Raw genomic sequence first — 19834 nt, forward strand, 5'->3', positions numbered from 1 at the left:
ATCGGGGTGGAATGAGTAGTTTTCAAATGACATGTCAATGACACACATTGCTGCAACCTGTTATTTTTTTTTAACTCCAGTTGCGCATCATTAAATTTCTTGAATTTTTTTGTATTAGTGTAATTAAAGTTAGTAGCTCATCTGTCATAAGTTTGTCAACTGCTATTGTAGAGATAGGGTTTATGGTACTATGATTCTGAGCCAAATACATGACCAAATAATGTACATACTGATTATCTTGCGCTTTATGCATTTGTATAATACATCATTGTTAGTGCAAATGTGCTGTTTTCTTATTTGCCGCGTTCCTCTATATCCAGCAAGTATTGGGTACCACGGTGGGAAACAGTTTTTTTTCTTTCTTTCTTTTTTGGCGCAGAAAAACCTGAAGCAAGTTCCGTGCATCAATCAGGTGAAATAATAGACATTTCATACGAACCAGTAGTAATACTCACCAAAATATCTGTGAAGCACAAAAATGTAAATAAGGACTCTTAGTGGGATATATTTTAACAAACCTAACATAACCTAAGCAGCAGGTACTTACCCTGACTGACTCCCCACCTAGTAGAAACTGTATGCCGATGATACTCAGTTCTATTTTCCTGTCAAAACGGTAGAAGATGCCATTAGTAAAATTGATGCAATAATGAAAGATATAAAAAAAAATGGATGTCAGCAAAGAAATTGAAAGTTCACGAAGACAAAACCGAGTGCATGTTATTTGGATCTAACAATGCTCTACAAAAATATGAACACTTCAAAAGAGTAAATAATGTAGCAACAGTGAGGAACTAGGGAGTGTTTATTGATAATAAATTGTCAGTAAAGAACTATATAGTGTATATTGCAAAAACCTGTAACTATCACATTAGAAACATAAAATTTAGAAAGTACCTAAACGAAGGTACTCTAAAAACAGCAATTTGTAACCAAATACTGTCGAGGCTTGACTACGGCAACGTCATGTACTACGGTCTCCCCAACTACCTACTAAGAAAATTGCAAGGGGTACAGAATAGAGTCTAATAAAAAGGCCTATGTTCCTGCAATAGAATAACTCCAGCACTAATTGAGCTACACTGGCTGCTAGTTAAAGCAAGAATAGAATATGAAATACTTCTTACAGGCTTTAAAGCACTAAAATATGGTGAATCAACATACCTGAGAAACTGCTTAAGCTTCTTCGGACCGGAAATGAATATTGTAATCAGGCACGCAACTGAAGCATAAGGCTATTTGAACCTGGAACAAATTGTAAGTCAGGCGAGAGAATATTTGTACATTGTGCACCAAGAGAGCACCAAGACTATACATCAAATTACCATCTGAAGTGAAGATCATATAAGAAGAAAGCAAGTTTAAAAAGGAACTAGAGACTCTTATTCTTCAGGAGCTACAATAATGATGTGAAAACACTAAAAGACCTTTATAAAGTATAAGAACGTACAAGGGCCCGCCAGAGAGGGAATCATCCCTGTGGAGGGCTGTACATAAAACCAAACAAAGTGAAATAAAGTGAACTTATAGAACTGCAAAAGTTATACGAGTATAAAAATACATTGGGAGGCTCCCCACAACACCCATCTAATGCATTAGGGATAATAGATCAAATAAACGGATGCATCCTTAGCTAATCTTCCCAAATCTAAACTAGGATGTAGGCCCCTTACTGACAGTAGAGGCCCTCATCTTAGCCTGACTAAACACCATAATACGGGCTGCTCTATGAGCACGATTCCATGCTGGCATGAGGCCAGCTTAATCTTAAAAAACTATAGGTTATCTCAACCTTCCACACATGGGGCCTCCCTCTCCTTAGCATTCCTTGATAAACAAACCCAGTTTGTTGAAACCAATCTTAGGGCAAAAATCCTTATTTAAGAGATCTTAAAGATCACCATTAGTTTCAATATAGCACAGGACATGCCCTATTTTTACCAGCAGATTCACAAACAGTTACATTAAGGATGCATTAATGGTTACAGTAAAACAAGAGACATTCCCTTTGTTGTGACATGATGCATGAACGATTACATGGTCTGATGGTTAGCTGGCCCAATTCTTGGCCTTGAAGCATAAATTTCGTTGTCTAGTCCACTCCAATAACTATTGGGAACATAACTCATTCTTGTACATTACATATTGGTACCTACATTAATATTTATGATCAGCCTTACAAAATAAATTGTGCATAGTTATATTAACGTATAGAATGTTGTGCTCTTGCTACCATGTAGCAATTTTCTTGATACTTATCATGTCTGCAACACAGACTTAAATTTACTTATTTTGGTTAGACAGTTAGTGAATTAAACAACTGATATATGTACGTACATAAATTTAGTGGAAACGCTTACATATTTGTAATTAATGAGCTGTAGTTTTTCAGTCTATCCATAATTTCAGAGGGTTATTTAGACACTCAATTGATGGACATTGTATGGAGGGCTTGGAGACTAAAATTTGATGGGAGGTGAATGGAGGATGCATGAATGAAATTCAGCTGAGTGTTGTTGATTTCAGAGGAAGTAATTTTGGAGCTTAGGCAATAGTGATATCCTGTGACCAAAGACCTGTGACATTCTGGTTGCTGGTAGGGAGCTTCAGATGGAAGCATTTAGCATGACAACTAGTATGTATCAAGACTTTGCTTGGTGAGATGCAGGAGAACAGAACTAGGTTGTTGCATGTGTGTAGTTTGCTAGTTTCATGTGGGTGAGAATTTGCTCCTATTTAAAGTTTTATGCCCTTTGTATTATGTAGCTTCATGAATGGCTCATCAGATACCATGGAGAATCCAGAACTCTTGTGAAATCTTGGATAAAAAAAAAAAAAGTTGCACATTGCAGGGTACCCTAAGCTGTTGGAACTGCTGTGGGAAGCGATAATGTTAATGAAGACCATAAAATAAATGGAGACTATAGAAGTAGTCTACAGTAGAAGTCTTACTAAATTTGCTGTTTTTGCATCCAAGATAAGTAAGGGCAAATTTAATCTTTGGAGTCTGGATATGTTTATTAAAAATTTCTTAAAACATAGATCATATACCACATATATTTCCAAGTGATGTACGTATGAACCATTACATTAAAGTACTGAACAACCCAATTTTTTAACAAGGTATTATAATACTAATTGCAATAAATATCACTTACCCATTTGTTTGTTACCAACCACTTTGGAAACAATTAGACTTCATGTACATGAATCATAAAATCCAAGGTGTGCATGGTGCATATAGTCCAGGGCATGATGTATACAATGCCAGGCATGGTACATACATTCAAAGCTTGGTAGTTAAAGATGGGGCATGGTACATAAAGTCCAGGACATGATATATAACAGATAAGGAAAGTTACATATAGTCCAGATCAAGGCATAGTGAATACAGGCCAGAGTTTTCTCCATAGTCCTGGGCCTAATACATACAGTGCATAGTATGGTACAGTACTTAGAATAGAGGATTTGGTACAGTAAGGTCAGGTATAGTACATATAAGCTTCAGGATCATATATACATTGCAAGGTTTGCAAAGTGCAGTCTAAGGTATGGTTAAAATATTTTAGCTTAGTGTGCATACAGTTCAGGTTATGGTACACACACTGCACATTACTTACATAATGAATGCAGTACATAGTGAATGCAGTACAGGGCACAGTATGTAAATCCCAGAGCATAGCACGTGCTTTATAGAACCCAAATCATGGCATGGTAGTATATGCAGTCATAGGTATGGTAGTATATGCAGTCGTAGGCATGGTAGTACATAAAGACTGGAACATGGTACATACATAATGTGCAATGGGCTGTGTGTACCATGCCCTGTGTGTCATAAAGAGGGTACATATGTGTGCAGTCCCAAGCATGTTGATTAGACTCCTAGACATGGTACATGAAATCCAGGGAAAGTACATTCGCTGATGGGATGGTACATACAGACCAAGATGTGGTAAATAAAGTGTATGACATGACCATAATATCTAATAATTGTATTGATAGTCCAAGGTAGGATACATTCAATTCCAGTGCATGAAATGGGTTGTTCAGGGCATAGTACATAAAAGTCCAAAGCATGATATAAAAAGATCAAACCATAGTACATGGACCCAGACATGTTACATAAAGAAAAGTCTACAAACAGTTCAAGCTTTGGTAAATTAATTCCAGTGCATGGTACATTCAGACCAGACCATGGTACAAATAGTATGTGATATGCTACAGTCCTGGGGATGTATTGAAGTCCAGGCATGGTGCATTTTTTCACCAAAGCATGTTACATAAAGGCCAGGGTATGTTACATAAAATCCAGTCCACTAAAGGTACTCTCCACGACATGGTACCTTCAGTTCAAGGTTTGCTAAATACAGTCCTTGTCAAGGTGTATACAGTCAAGGATTTTGTACTAGAAAGATGAGGGCATAGTACGTAAATACAGCTTAGTGCACGTGTTAGAAGTTCCACTACATGATACGTGCAGTCCAAGCTATATATAATAGCTAGGGCATAGTACTTAAATGTCCGGGGCATAATGCATATGATCCATGGAATGGTACATTAAGACAAAGTCCTGGTATGTAAAGGCCAGAGCCTGTTTCATACAGTACTAGTCATGATGCATGCAATTCAGGGCATGGTACATACAGCCCATTGCACAGTACTAAAGGTCAGAACACTACAAACAGTCCTTGGCTTGATATAAAAAGACAAAGGCATAGCACAGTACATACAATCCAATGCATATGTATGTACAGGCTTGCACATCGTCTTTACAGTCAAAAGCTTGGCGCATCAAGTAGAGTTCCACACAAACCCCTACAGACCAATGCATGGTGCTCAAGTTCCAGTGCATGATACACAGTACTGTCCAGGGCAATGTACATACAGTTTAGGTAATGCTCTGTACATTCCTGGGCATGTTACATGCAATCACAGCATGATAAATCCAGTACAGAACATGGTACATACTTACAGTCTAGAGCATGGTATTCATAGTCCAGGGCTTGGTGCTCTCACTTATCTCTTGATTCCATTAGCATAGTCAAAGCGTGAAGCTTCTTACTAAGTGGTGGTTTGTGTCTGGTGTCTCATACATGATAAGGGTAAACATACCACCTCTCTTACTAATACTGACAATGAGAAACTGGTAATTCAGTAATAGTCATTAAAAATTGGATTATGCCTTGCTGATATGTTACATAGGTCCATGTAAAAGGAGGTATATTGTACTCCAAAGCCTGAAGCTTTGCTGATGTTTCCCATTTTAGTATCTTTTCCTAGAATCAATTCTTGTTTAGCACAGCCCAAGATTTCCTTGATCGTTTTGGGATAGAAAAGGTCCAGATTGATTACACCAGCAGGATAATGTTTTGGTGGACGAGAACACATTCAGTCAGCCTTTGCTACTATAGTAGATTCACATCAACCGTCATTTGATGTCTAGGCCAGTCCCTTACGACGCTCCTGATTGACTGTTGACAAGCCAATCACAGGGCTGAAAACTCTCAGTCTCTCTCAAGAGTTCACATAGGCAGGATGCATGTTCCACCTCTCCTGAAAGACGTATCCCTTAGGAGAGGTGGAACATAGAACCTACCCATGTGAACTCTTGTAAAAGACTAAGAGTTTCCAGCCCTGCGATTGGCTTATCAGCAGCCAATCAGGAGCGTCGTAAAGGACTGGCCTAGACATCAAATAACGGTTGATGTGAATCCACTATAGTAGCAAAGGCTGACTGAATGTGTTCTCGTCCACCAAAACATTATCCTGCTGAGGTGTAGATGATAGGGTTGAGTGATGTGGTAGCAGCCAATGAAAACAAGTAAAAAATGGGCCGAAGTTTCTTCAGCACAATCGAGTTTTCTGTACAGCGTATAATGCTTTATGAAACTCAAAGCAACGGCCCATTTAACTCAGCCGCAGCCAACTAATGGTCTGTGCCAAAGGTGCTAGATGCACGATCATGGCTAAATTGAACCCTAAATAATAATCAAAACTGCTAAAGATAGAGGGCTGCAATTTGGTATGTTTGATGATTGGAGGGTGGATGACCAAGCTAACAATTTGCAGCCCTCTAGCCTCAGTATTTTGTAAGATCTGAGGCCAAAAGGACAGACATTAAAAAGCCTTCTCAAAAGTTTTTATTTCACAGAAAACTAAAGTGTGTAGGGAAATTTCTGATTGGTTTGGCTGTTGGCGAGTCTCAGTTGTGGGGAGCTAGAGTCGGTCGTATGTTCTGTTTTGTGAGGATTACTCAAGATGTACTGTGGTTGTCTGATGAGAGAATCACGCCTACTTTCGTGATATAATTATGACTGTCTCGTTACAGGAACTAATTACTGCCAGAAAATGGTTTTAGAGTTCAGAGAAGTATTATACAAGCATTAAAATTTGAAATTCTGACAAATCAAAAGTTAATAATAAGACAAAATACTGTAATAACAAGCAACGTTCTAAAATAATACCTTCGAGTGAAAAAAAAGGTGCCAAATTAAAAAAAATATATAGCATGGATGGTGTAACTATGCCGACTTCCGTTTTCTGGTGATCTTTAAATTTGCAGAACACCAGGGGAAGTTACGTACCCCAAATAATACATTATGAAAACGATGTTATTCTAATTCATTATTTTATTGCAAAGTTTTAATATAGGTGGGAGGTTCATACATGGCTCTGGCCAATGTGATAAGCTAAGCTTAGCGTCATCTTGCTTTTGGCGGATTTTCATAATTTAATCTTCTAGATTCTACATACACGTCTCAATAAACTACGGGTGTGATAATATAATGTAGCACAAACTATATTATATATCTATATATATATATATATATATATATAGATATATTTATATATATATATATATATACATTATATATATATATATATATATATATATATATATAATATACTTCTTTATATTAACTTTGTACGAGAGAAATAGCGAGAATTTAAATACTACTAACAAAACCTATTTAATAAGTGGCAGTTCTTTTTGAATGGACTTACAATTATTGACTTAACAAATCTACCGAACGATTTTCAATTCTAATACGGGGTTAATAAAAGCGCTGGAAAAATCTCGCAACGTAATAGAAAGAGCCCAAATACTATGACTTCACTGCCAATACCGTAATCGAATTTTAATCAGTAAATTTCAGTGAAAATGAGAAGCTTGTGAAACCATCTATAATTATTTTTCTAGGAAGTTATAGGACATTTCTAACTGCCTGTTGACTTCTCTGTTACGGTGGTACCACACGAGCACGTTTTCTGGATTATCTTTGTATCTTGCCGCTATGTTTACCATAGCACATATTTTTCGTAGTATTCATGCACCATGGACGTTATTATGTTTATTACAGTGATAAGGCGCCTGCCTGGATTACTTAATTTCTGTAGCCAGCTTAGACTAATATGTGACGCAAGTTTATGGGAATAAATCGATCGATTACTGGCTACTCGGTCCAAAGTTTGGCGGCAAGATTCTAAGGGGTGCTCGACTGCTCGTATGACTCGGCCTATATTCTTAACAAATACTGAGAACGGGAACTTGCCCGAAGCAAGATGGCGGCCAGTTTACGGATATATGCGGGTACGCATCCCTCTACCCAATCTATCTGTAGATGTTAATATTCTTTACGTGTGACATGGTCAAAATAGCCGGGTGACAAAAGCCCTACACCTTTCGGCGATAATGTTTTCATGGAATTTCCTTCCGTCCAACCACTTTTAGTATTCCAATAACATAAACTCATTGCATAATGTAATTATTTCACAGGAATTATATTAATAACTATAGGATTTACGTGATTCCTGCACAGCTTAACGCTAAGACTATTTTAAAGAGGAACAACTCCCTTAGCCGGGGGATTATCCGCAATCATTATCATTAGAGAGTCAAGATCTGGTATCATGACTTTATATAGCAATAATTTGATAGAACTGTGTTCGACTGAGGATCGTGGTCTGTTCCTCTCGAGTAAATTTCCTGCGCTGCGCTGTGATGGAACTGATTTTCAGCGCAACTTGTACAGTGCGGAGTTGTGTGCGCGGGACTCTTACCCGAGTCTCTCTCTCTAACCTCTATTGCACTACCGCCACAACCCCGGAAACCCCCCACCTTTCTCTTCCTCAGTTTTCTCTTTCTCGCTATTTCTCTATCACGCACCCAGCTCGCATACCCACCACCATCTCCACTCCACACCCATCACAGTTCAGGCATCTTGTGTTGTCAGTCGCCATGGCTATAACCCCACTCTTGCTGACGTACTAGATTCACCTTCACAACCTCACTGTAGCTGCGCAACCTCCCTCACTCTCGTTGTCGTACAAAACTGGCGAAATTGTTTTTTTTTTATTTCTCACTCTCTCTACAGTTTCGGAGACCATTTTCACACTACTTATTCATTTACGGGTGATGTGTCTCAGATCCCTTTGGTCATCCAGCTGACGAAAACATAATAGCGTGCGTCACCTCACACGTTTGGAAGCTAGACTCATGCACTTTGTCATGTGAATGGGAACTCATGTTCAGAGAATTATTGAAAATGCAATATTGCCAAATTCTCTTCAACTCGACTATTTATGTTTGGGTAAGGTGGCATCTACAATTTAATGTGAAGCGCAACTGTTAACTGTGAATCATGCTTATACCTCGACAACTTTTTCTTTTTAAGACGCCATTCTTGGTGACGGTCCGAGACCACCATTCTTTCACTCTTTGTCACAGCATCCTGATTATTGTTAGCCCAAGAATCGCTCTTGTCAATAATTCAACAGATGTTACCAGACGTTTTAATATTCAAGATGAATTACTAGTGGTGACTGTTCCACGCTGTTAATCTTGGCGTTAAAGATGAAACATTTGGAGAAGTAAAAGCAGGCGGGAGCAGTAGCGGTAAACGAAACCGTTTCGGCCTAAACTTCCTTTATGTTTAATCCTGAGTAACATCGAAATATCGAAGCTGGGTTCTCTGTGCAAAAGTTTAGGTGATTTCGTCATATAAAATCATCGGCAAAGTCGGGAATCTCCACGTAATGTACTTCAATAACATTTCTAACTGACATTTACTAAACAGTTCTCATTTTCTCTTGCTTTCTCCTACTGGAAGTTCTCGACCCCCCCCCCCCCCCAACTACCAAAGGGTTCTCGACCTTACGGCACAGTGCTGACAAAATACAATGTCTCAATACATCGCCGACGGTCGGGCTGGCCATTACACGATTTCATCGCAGGCTGTCATTTTGCATGACAGAATTCCTTCGCTGGGGTTACGATTGTCTTGTATCTACGATTTCTAGGATCAAATAAGCGTTATCATATACAGATAGAATATTAAATATCATATACAGCTTAATATTGCAGTTGTCATATCTGAAAGTATCACACACACACACACACACTATATATATATATATATATTATATATATATATAGATAATATATATAATATATATATTATATATATATATATATATATGTGTGTGTGTGTGTGTGTGTGTGTGTGTGTGTGTAGCTATACGAATAGAAACTGACAACGGCCATACCACGTTGAAAGCACCGATTCTCGTCCGATACAGAAAATGTGTATACAGTACAGTATATCGCAGATTGCTTTTAGTTATTCAATAGATTAAGGGCTATATAGTTACTCTGAATGAAATATCGAGTTTATTTTCCAATTTCAGTGTAATATTCAGTAGCATTCCCTCGGAGATATTTAAGTATTTTGATGATTCTATTTTGCCAATATCCTTATTTTGAGAGGAAGCATTAAACAGTGCTGGCAGATTATCATGTATGCATGATAATCTGCATTCTTACAACAGAGTCACCGGTAACTTATCAGGTCTTTGATGTGAAAAATAATAGCCGTTAACCTCAGTAACTAATACTGTCGTTACTCCGACTCGCAAGAGCGATCGATGACGTAAAGGCGGATATTCCCGAAAAGGTATTTCCATCTTATCGAAGTATCCCCTAAACTGAAGCTCGACCACGGACTTTGTCATGTCCCGCACAGAGAATTTGCTAGTCTTATCACTTCGTAGTACAGTACTGCCAACTTGCCACCTTATATTTTTATAACCAGTGCAGAAAACTAATCACGCAGATTCTGCTATTGATCTCCTTTTTCTGAATATTGTTCTTCTGCACCGATCACTATTAAGCAAAGAGAGAGCGCGCGCGCAGGAAAGAAAGAGAGAGAGAGAGAGAGAGGGAGGGAGAGTGAGTCATAAATCGATGATAATATTTTCAGAACTGAATGTAGTAACGTAAGTGTATTACAATTAATAAACAAAAGGGAATTGGGTAAACTAAACTGAGAACTAGAATAATTTTGCAATGCATGTTCGAGAGGCGCGCGCGCGCACACACATTTAGTGTACACACACACACACACACACACACACACATATATATATATATATATATATATATATATATATATACTATATATATATATATAACGAGGATTTTTAACTTATATCTTCAGTATAAACAGTTTTCCTTAGAAGTGGTAGCTTCAGAAATGTTACCCTTCCAGCGAGTGCTTTTGGGATGAGGTTGCTACGCCCACAGATGTTTAATAACAGGTAAATGAAGTTTCCTTGGTGGCCACCTATCCAATTACAGATCAACCAGATCCAGGGTTGATCGAACGAGTAGTGGGATGGTGAACATTTAATAGAATTTCATGTAGTCTGTGTCCCTTTTGAGACAAGTGAAACTCACTGAAATATGATGTTCTCTCTCCAGTTTATTTTATAGCTAGTTCAACATTTTGAAGTCAAGAAGAACGGTAAAAGGTGTAAAAAATTACTCTTGTTGCTAGCACCGTTTCAAAGTAAATTGACCATAAAAGGATGCCAAGTCTACTGCTCTTGTTTATTGATGGCAGTCTCAGAATTCAGTTTGAAGACCCGAGGAGGGAGATGGCAGACGCATCTTCAAAGGTTACCAATAATTTACGGTATCTTTGAGATCAAAGCAAGAGAAAATGATCTGGCTTCTGGAGAAACACCCAGAACTCGAAACCTTGCAGTAGATGGAGAAAATCACTGAACCATGGAATACAAGAGTACAGGTGTGAAGAGGTAGCCTGACTGGTGGTACGAGACTGTCTGACTCTATAGAGGAGGGAAAGGAACCTTTCCCTTGATCTTAATAAAACATTGTTCAAAATAGTAAAGGAACAGTACTAAAGAAGGATTAGAGAGCAGGATTTTTTTCTGTCAAGATCATGTAAAATGAGGTTGGTTGCAGTAAAAGAATGATTAGAAATAAGCTTACATTGAGAGGGAGTGCAGACAACCAAAAGTTCTGCTAAGTAGGCTTTATACCAGACTGTTATATGCCTTAGAGACAAATGCACCAGTGCTGCATTGAAATCCTAGAGAAGATGTAACATCCCTCACCATTCATAATGAAATTGACAGGTCATACTTATGAAAGAAGCCGAGAACTTGGGAAAAATGAGTACTTTAGCAATAATGTAAGCCGAAGTAACGTGAGAATCGTCTAGGATGAAGGTTACTTCAGAAAGATGCCAAATAAAAGAGCAAACGTCTTTTAGAAACTAAACATGATTAATAGCACTGGAATTGCCAAAAGAGTGTTGGCTTCCACCTCGGTGGTTGCGAGTTCGATTCTAGGGCATTCTATTGAGGTGTTTGCTGTGTATTTATGGCGATAGAAGTTCACTCACGACGTGGTTCGGAAGTCGCGTAAAGCCGTTGGTCCCGTTGCTGAATAACCACTGGTTCCATGCAACATAAAAACACCATACAAACAAACAAATCGCTAAAATAAGAAGAAGAAAAGGAGTTAAAAAAAAAAAAGGAAAGCTGATGGTAACTATACCCTCTTCCTTCAAAATACAGTTAGGCAGCAGCGAAGACGATATAGGTGTGACCCATGAATCTGTTCGTTACAGGATGGCCAAGGAGAGGTAGTAATTAAACCAAGCATTAAGAACAGGAAAAGTCATAGTATATCTCTGACACCAGAGGAAAGCAGGTCAGGGTTTTGGCCGAAAGCAGTTTCCCAACATAAATCGAGGACCAAGACTTGAAGATCACAGATTTTTTTTTTTTTTTTCATTAATTGCTACTGAAATGAAAAATCAATTTTAACCTTCATTGTGTATTTTAATATAATTTTTCATTCGTTCGAAAATTGCATGCAATTCACCAGAAATTTGCTTATCAAGTTGATGGCCCTTTTAATTGCATTTCCTTGGCGTTTTCACTGAATAATGACCACTGACCATTGCAGGCGCTCAAAATCACTAGAGACGAAGAAAGTTGGTCCTAAGATTATTCCTTGTGGTACACCACGTAAAGCCACCATTTGCTTTATAAATAATTATGAAGAACAATCATTTCCTCATTGGCCGGAATATTGAACTTTTCCGTACATATATAAGAGATTACTTTTAGTTTTTATTTCTTTCTTATTTATTTTTTTTACGGTGTTTTTACGTTGCATGTAACCAGTGATTATTCAGCAACGGAACCAACGACTTTACGTGACTTCCGAACCACGTCGAATGGTGAACTTATATCACCAGAAACACACATCTCTAACCCCTCAGTGGAATGCCCGAGAATCGAACTCGAGGCCACCGAGGCGCTTCCAACGCCCATATCACGTTGAAAGCACCGCTTCTCGTCCTTATTTTTGGTTATTTGTCAGTCTTGATCCCTAAGTAATCAGTTGGTCACTGTATCAGGCATAACGTGCTATATATAACGGTTTTGAAGACGCTAAAGAATTTGAATTCGTAATCTCTGCTTGGATTCTTTATGGGTTTTCGAAGCGGTGGTACACTGCGTTGTTATTAAACTGGTGGCATATCAAGGCGTAAAAAAAATCTGCAGTTTCGTCATATTATCCGACCTTAACCATCTGATATCTGACCTTATATGATGCACTGACGCCAAAACATTCTATATATGGTTTCTTTGCATCGTAATGCCGTAAGAAATCTGATTTCTTTTTAATAGCCTGCGTACTCTTTACTTATCAAATATCCCATAAATCTGCTGGACGTAAATTAATGGGATATTATCCGACCTTAACCATCTGATATCTGACCTTATATGATGCACTGACGCCAAAACATTCTATATATGGTTTCTTTGCATCGTAATGCCGTAAGAAATCTGATTTCTTTTTAATAGCCTGCGTACTCTTTACTTATCAAATATCCCATGAATCTGCTGGACGTAAATTAATGGGACAGAAATCTAAGCTTATAGCACTGTTTATTTGGCTATCCCTTGAGTGGCTGGGGACAGTTTTTTTTTCTTTCTCTCGATAAAGTTATGTAGATACCAGTACGCTGAAGAGAATGTTGTAGCATCTTCTAGGCAAAGATTCTTATTGCAGCATCTTCTAGGCACTGATTCGTTGGTTTTGGAATGCTCCAAACCAGCTTGCAAGATCTCAAAAGCGTTTTCAACCACACGCCGTGTGCGTGGTAACCGATAGTCGAATATACGCTGGTTTGGTGCTAAGTGACATGGTAGTTGTAAGGTTTCATTGAATTCTATCTAGAACAAAAGCATTGTCAGTGCACACATTCGTAGGAAAATTCTTTATTTGTTTTTGTGAATTTTGAAGGAGGCGGATTTTAATTTGAGGACTACAGTTATTTTCCCCCCAAAAAATTTACTTAATGACAGAACTCCAACATCCGTTACCCTTCCATTAGTTCCAACACCAGCCATCATAAAGTCGACAATGCTAAAGGTACATATATTACAACACGCCGATCCTGATTGAGGGGGTTCTTTATGGCTACATGCTTCCCGGAAAGTCTATTGCTCCGGCGCAAATTCCGAAGTACCTCTATCTCAAGTATGTGTGCAACCCGTAGTCCCACCTCATGTGATGCACTGTCGGCATTACTTAAGGATCTTTGCAGCGTGCCTTCGGTCCCTTGCTGCAACCCCTTTCATCCCTTTTACTGTACCCCTTTCATATTCTCCTTCTCCCATCTTACCACCCTTTCCTAGCAGTTGATTTATTGTGCAACTACGAGGTTTTCCTCCTGTTACTCCTTTCAAACATTTTACTGTCAATTTCCGTTTGATCGCTGAATGACCTCTTAGGTCCCAGTGCTTGGCCTTTTACCTAAATTATATATATTCAATTATATGTGGAATATCATTCTATGCCTCAGTAGCACTGGGTAACCTACCAACAATTCTCTAGGCCACAGTTGGATGACGAGATTCATGCCACGAAGATTCCCTGATGAAAGCTGATACCCCCTATGGCATTACCAAAAAATATGGAACAGAAAACCAAAGCAACTATACAATCCTACTTCAGTTAGCATGTCGTTACCTTGGAAAATCAGATGATGAAAAGATTGAGGTAGCCAAGGTTTTAATTAAGCAAATGGCAGGCTTTAAAACCAGAACATAGAATGAATAAATGACACTTGCATTGAAACTTGACCAGGTACACCGATCCGTACATGGGCGCCCGCAGCATAATTTCCAAGGGATTTGGGGGGGGGGGGGGGGGGGGGCAAATCTTAATACATACATGGATAGTTTTCTGGTATCCATCAGACAGGCACTTTTGACCATTTAAAGTAGCAGACTAATTCTAAAAACAGTATCAGTGCCTGCATTCTTCTAAATAAAGCGAATATATATATATATATATATATATATATATATATATAAATATATAGAGCAGGATTTCAAGGGGACAATTGCTCCCCTTCCCTTTGCCTCTATGTGTGGGCACTGGGCGCCCATGGATCCGTTGTTCAGTTAAAATGAACTAATCAGGCAACTTCAATTATTGTCCTACATGTAAGCCTGTACGCGTACTACCTCAGCTTACCTGATCATGTAAATCAAGTAGCAGCTCCGCCAACAATGACAAATCAGAGCTTTTTCCGCAAAGGTGATGTATCAGGGTTGTGCTGTCAACTGTCAGCTTAATAATTGATATTTCGTATGCTGTTACATTGTACTTGACAGATTCCAAATTTGTAGTTACCTTGACATAATATTCAGTGATAGAGTAAAATGTAAATATAACTTCACATTTCAGTTAATTTCCCAGTTTTACCAGGTGGATCTTAATTATTCATAGTGTATGCCTAATATTTAACGTGTAAATTAGAATATACGTAACAAATGCCTTATTTATAGCTTTCTTCATGCAACTTTAAAGTTCAATTACTATAATTTTACGCGTATGAAATAGCAGAGCTGATTCACCTTTTTCCCCGTAGCGGCCGAATACTGCTAGGTCTGCGAAAGTACTTCCTGTAGCCATAAAACGAATAGTAAGTCAGTCTTTCATAACTATGTCTCTTACATCTGTGAAAGTTTCCAGTGAGTTTTCATAATTTATCCGGAAATAATTATAAATGTCCTTTATACCTATTAATTTGACTTCATTCATGATGCCTAAAATGAGTGATAGCTTTACGGTCTGCTTACGCACTCACCCAGATTGCATTGTTCGTGGCGACATCTTTTTGAAAGAATACGCCAAGATTATGAAAATGCGCCGTTTATCCTTCCCAAGGACAACCGTGCACTAGTACAGCACTAGAACTGACTGACGATAATAATGACGATTGATGTGAACGCGTTTACGGGATTGAGTCTCAAAATGCTCTGCCCTGATATCGAGTCAATACTGATCGTGCGAACTCCACTAACGTAGGGACGAACTTGTGAAATTCGTAACATTTCATTGTCTATTATTACGTGTTGGTTTATACGATCCCAGTAATTGCTGTAAAGCACAACTGCTTCACTGTCCTCAACCCTTCAATCTTCATTCCACCGGTATCTGTTGCTTACACGTTCATACCATTTTCGTTACTTCTTTTCCTCATCCCCGACAACGACACACGCAGGGCCAGTTGAAATCCGATGTTGCCATTTGTGAACTCACCTCCGCTAATATACACATAATTGTATGTTGTTGTGGAGATAGGGTTAAAAGAAGTTCTCGTTAAGAACGAAAGCGATATTCAGTCCTACAGAGATCCTGACCTAGCTCACTCAGACAAATAGAAGATTGTCCGTGAATGTCCAAATAAAATCTCGACGGTTTCCAAAATTGAGATCTTTACAATTTATGTAGCATGCAGCTAACTACCCAGGTTAACCGCCATTTATCATTGGTTTTACAATTCATAAAGTCCAATATTAGGTTAAAACTCTACGGATTTTGAATGCGGTACCTCGTAATAGGGGTTTTGCTCGCCTTCTGTCGTTTGTTTGGATGCAAGGCACATTCCATGGGAATGGTTAAGCACTACCTTCCATTTATCATAAATTACATCGATTTATTGCTACTATGATTATGAGAAAAATTGTCAACTACTTGCTTGATGTGGCTGTTTGAGAAACCAATTACCTTATAAATTAACCATAATGGCCTAGTTAATCCAGATGGCTTTGCAATTTTTGTGCTGCCAAAAAATTACCTCAAACCGTTTAGCAATTGCTGCCAAAAATCACCTCAAACTAAACCCTTTTAGCTTCGTCAGTTGGTCTTACTTAAATTTTTCAGGTGGTAATCAACTTTTGCATTAGGTGAGCAGTTGCTGTTGTCAACCACCTCCCAACAGCTAAGAATATTTACTAACACCGTTCATCTATACGGTTTATCAGTTAGGAAGAGGCAGTTTTTATATTTTATTTTTTTGGTGAAGACTAACAAAGCAGTACTTTTAACTTTGGAGTTGATGAATTAGGGTTACATTGATACAAGTCCATCTTTGCCACTTGGCATTTGTATGCATGTTGCAACTTACCGGCAGACTCAGTCTGCGAAGCCAATCATAAAAAATAAGCATACACCTCAGGACAATAAAGATAAGGCATCATATTTGTTATTTATTTTAAATAAACCATAACTAATTCCAGGTACTTTGTAATATTTACGTGGTGGTTATAAAGAAACTCTTGTCCATTAAACCTTTTTTTCAAGTTTTATTATAAACTTGTGTGACAGTCACGAACGAGGGTAGTTGCTACTCTGGTCGCACTAACCAACGACTACATAGTCGGCGTTTGAAAGTGCTGATTAGCGGATGAGAAAAAAAATGAGACAGCACACATAAAGACAACTTAAACCTTTATTTTTTCCTTTCACACAAACTGACACTTAACACTTCTATGAAAAACTGAAGCATGAAATTGTTGTACTGCTCAAAAACACGTCCGGAAAAAGGAGAAAATGTTGTAGAAAAATAAAATAGGGAGCCCTGTCTGCTTTTGGTATGAATGGAAAAATTACACTACACACTTTGGTGGTCTTGTATATTAACGACGACGTCTGTTAAACGTCACAAAAACTCCTGCTTTACTGCTGCCTTGGTCGCGGCCGGGGAACCCACGACCCCACCTCCTGTGTAAGCATACAAAGGCGGCGGTTTGGTGGGCGGCTGGTGCAGGCGTCGCTGCTGTGTAAGGACGCTGGATGAGCTCCACGAAGGGGGAGGGCCGGGGGAGGCGTGGGCAAGGGGCTCTTTCCAATCACTCGCCCATTCGCGCCTCTCGCACTGACTGTACAGGTACGTGATATATAATACAATAATAAAAACTAGCATTGCCCATCGGCCACAGCTCCCCTGGCCTCGCGTCCTACTTAGTTGATAAAAGCAATAGTGTTGTGGTGATGATGGTTGGTGTGGTCCCCGGCTTGTTGGAGATGCTTCGCCGGTATTCGTCAGCAGCTGTCGTTTTACGCATCCTCCTCTTCCTCTTCGTCTTCCTCGCCTTCCCCTTCTTCACCCTCACCTTCCTCCTCTTCTGTCGGAAAGGGATATGTTAAACATTCGTTTCATTAAAGAAAATATTACAACTGCACACAATAGACAACCCAGTACAACTTCACACACACGAGAAGAGAAAAAAAAAAAAAAAAAAAAAAAAAAAAAAAAAAAAAAAAAAAAAAAAAGCGAAAACTCATTATGACACTTATTTACACTTCTAATAACTCTTATGTTCCATATAAGTTAACAAAAGTCGCGTATTTATAAACCTCACCTTCAGCTTCCTCGTCTAACTCCTCTTCGTTCTCGCCAAGGTCCTCCTCCTCCTCACCATCGAAATCCTCCTCCTCCTCTACTTCTTCCTCACCATTCTCCTCACCCTTCAGCTTCTTAGCGTTTTCTGCTGCCTCCTGCAAAGAAATTTACGATACTTACTGAACAGAGCCAATTATAAATGAAAATAAAAAGAAAAAGAAATGTGTATTTTTACTAGCAATACAAACCTACATAATACTTAGTTTCAGGATGGACATACTTTCATAATTGTTTGAAAGTAAAATACAAGTCACATTTATTACCTAACTGCAATTAAGACATGTAATTCTCTCAAGTCTCAAAACAAGCCCCTTGCTAGAAATAAATATATATTTAAAATGGAACTGAAGCGGGTATTGAGCACTTCAACTGTCAACTAAAGAAACATGATAATTCTACATCAACGACTAAACTCGCTTACGAAACTGAACCACTACAAAAAGGGCGTATGAAATTATTTCCTTCAAATGACAAGGCTTACATACAGTTAACCTTAAAAAGGCGAAACTTAACAATAAACAGGGCAATCTAGGCAACTCTACACTTAGTACCGTTTGGTGATAGAAGTCGCCCTTCACTTTGGACTTTGTTTTAAATGGATCAATATAATGAACTCAAAATGAACCAGGATATCAAGTGACTATTTACTTAACTGTCAATACATAAAACAAATTATGTCAATCCCTACACCGAAATATAATACACACATTTTGGTAATATCACCAACACTACAATACCACTGACGCAAGCCGTCCAGAAATTTCGAAGTCCACAAATCTCACTTTAAGGCAATGTTATGCAGCAAGTCCTAAAATCCAAATATATATGAAATTTTACTTACTATTCCAACCTAAAAAAAAGATAATAATCTGAGTAAGCAAACAATACAGGATATACATAAAACAAAACTGAAGTATTGGCCACATCTCTAGCCTCGCACCGGTCTCTACCAGTTTCCCGCCAACTTTTTGAATTCCTAGCCTCGCTGCAGGATCCCACCCCCGTCAAAAGTGTAAGTTACTCAAATCACCAACATTTATGCTACTCTTATCATCATGCCAAGCAAAATAAACCGTGTAACATCAAGACTGTAAAACAGAATCCACTGAATTATGGAGACAACGTACCAGTCGCCTGTAAATTGTGCTGCTTTTACATTCGTCAATGCCACGCATGCCGGGAAACTAAAATCTCTTATAAGAACGCTAAAACTAAAACTACACACTTATTTCACAAGTGACACTCAATCACCAGTGTTCACTGACAGAAGTATTGATGGGAACTTCGCTATGACTTTCCTTCCTTCACTGTTGGACTTAGATTCTGCACGACCCGTAAAACACTTAAAGCTTCCCATATCGCCGTGAATTTCATCACGGGAACAACAAATAATAGCTTATTTTGTGCACTAATCCCGTGGTGTCACGTACCTCAGCTGATCTCTTGGTCCCTTTAGTAACTTGGTCATCTGCATTAGCGACAGACTTCTCCGTGGTAGACATTTTTGCAATGTTTCTTTGTGTCGTGTTGAGACGTCCACACGAGACCGATTTCAAACCAACTGATGGTCGCGCTTCATGCCGCCACCTCCCTTCTGATTGGCTAACCGCCACCTCGCTCTTGTGACGTCATCCATAACCCTTACTATCGTTATTTTATCGTTATAGAAATATTTAAGAGACATTTACTCATTTAAAAAACTTTGAAAAATATTTCAAGTATATCAGAGTGATAAAATTATTTAAAACTTC

The 19834-nt window shown here is 38.5% G+C and overlaps 2 protein-coding genes across 6 annotated transcripts in view; both read right to left on the reverse strand.

The window, feature by feature from the left end:
- The window catches only part of LOC135216112 (uncharacterized), a 213128-nt gene extending 204036 nt beyond the window's left edge, over window positions 1-9092 (reverse strand). For all 3 annotated transcript variants that reach the window (XR_010314814.1, XR_010314812.1, XR_010314813.1), the window contains exons 1-3: window positions 8185-9092; window positions 1165-1245; window positions 548-605 (exon numbers count right to left, since the gene is read on the reverse strand). The gene's annotated coding sequence lies outside the window, so the exon portion shown is untranslated. The remainder of the gene's footprint in view (window positions 1-547; window positions 606-1164; window positions 1246-8184) is intronic.
- A 7782-nt stretch (window positions 9093-16874) lies between these two features.
- Window positions 16875-19672, reverse strand: LOC135216118 (major centromere autoantigen B-like). Of its 3 annotated transcripts, none has more exons than XM_064251162.1 (3): window positions 19514-19672; window positions 18043-18178; window positions 16875-17802 (listed from the first exon to the last, which is right to left on the reverse strand). In XM_064251162.1, the coding sequence occupies exons 1-3, from the start codon at window positions 19583-19585 to the stop codon at window positions 17738-17740; spliced, it is 273 nt and encodes a 90-aa protein (XP_064107232.1). In that variant the 5' UTR covers window positions 19586-19672; the 3' UTR covers window positions 16875-17737. The 3 variants fall into 3 exon arrangements, with proteins under 3 accessions (XP_064107232.1, XP_064107231.1, XP_064107233.1); XM_064251161.1 differs by having other exon boundaries at window positions 16875-17805; XM_064251163.1 differs by lacking the exon at window positions 19514-19672 and adding an exon at window positions 19211-19394 and having other exon boundaries at window positions 16875-17805.
- Window positions 19673-19834: the final 162 nt, after the last annotated feature.

This window comes from Macrobrachium nipponense, chromosome 6, assembly GCF_015104395.2.
Source record: "Macrobrachium nipponense isolate FS-2020 chromosome 6, ASM1510439v2, whole genome shotgun sequence".
NCBI classification, from domain to species: domain Eukaryota; kingdom Metazoa; phylum Arthropoda; class Malacostraca; order Decapoda; family Palaemonidae; genus Macrobrachium; species Macrobrachium nipponense.

Excerpts from the sequence above, each read along its gene's own strand:
- LOC135216118 (XM_064251161.1), bottom strand. The coding sequence starts at position 19,585 with ATGTCTACCACGGAGAAGTCTGTCGCTAATGCAGATGACCAAGTTACT. Across the intron at positions 18,179-19,513 it reads GGACCAAGAGATCAGCTGAG|GAGGCAGCAGAAAACGCTAA; the intron begins GTACGTGACACC and ends ATTTCTTTGCAG. Across the intron at positions 17,806-18,042 it reads GTTAGACGAGGAAGCTGAAG|AAGAGGAGGAAGGTGAGGGT; the intron begins GTGAGGTTTATA and ends CCTTTCCGACAG.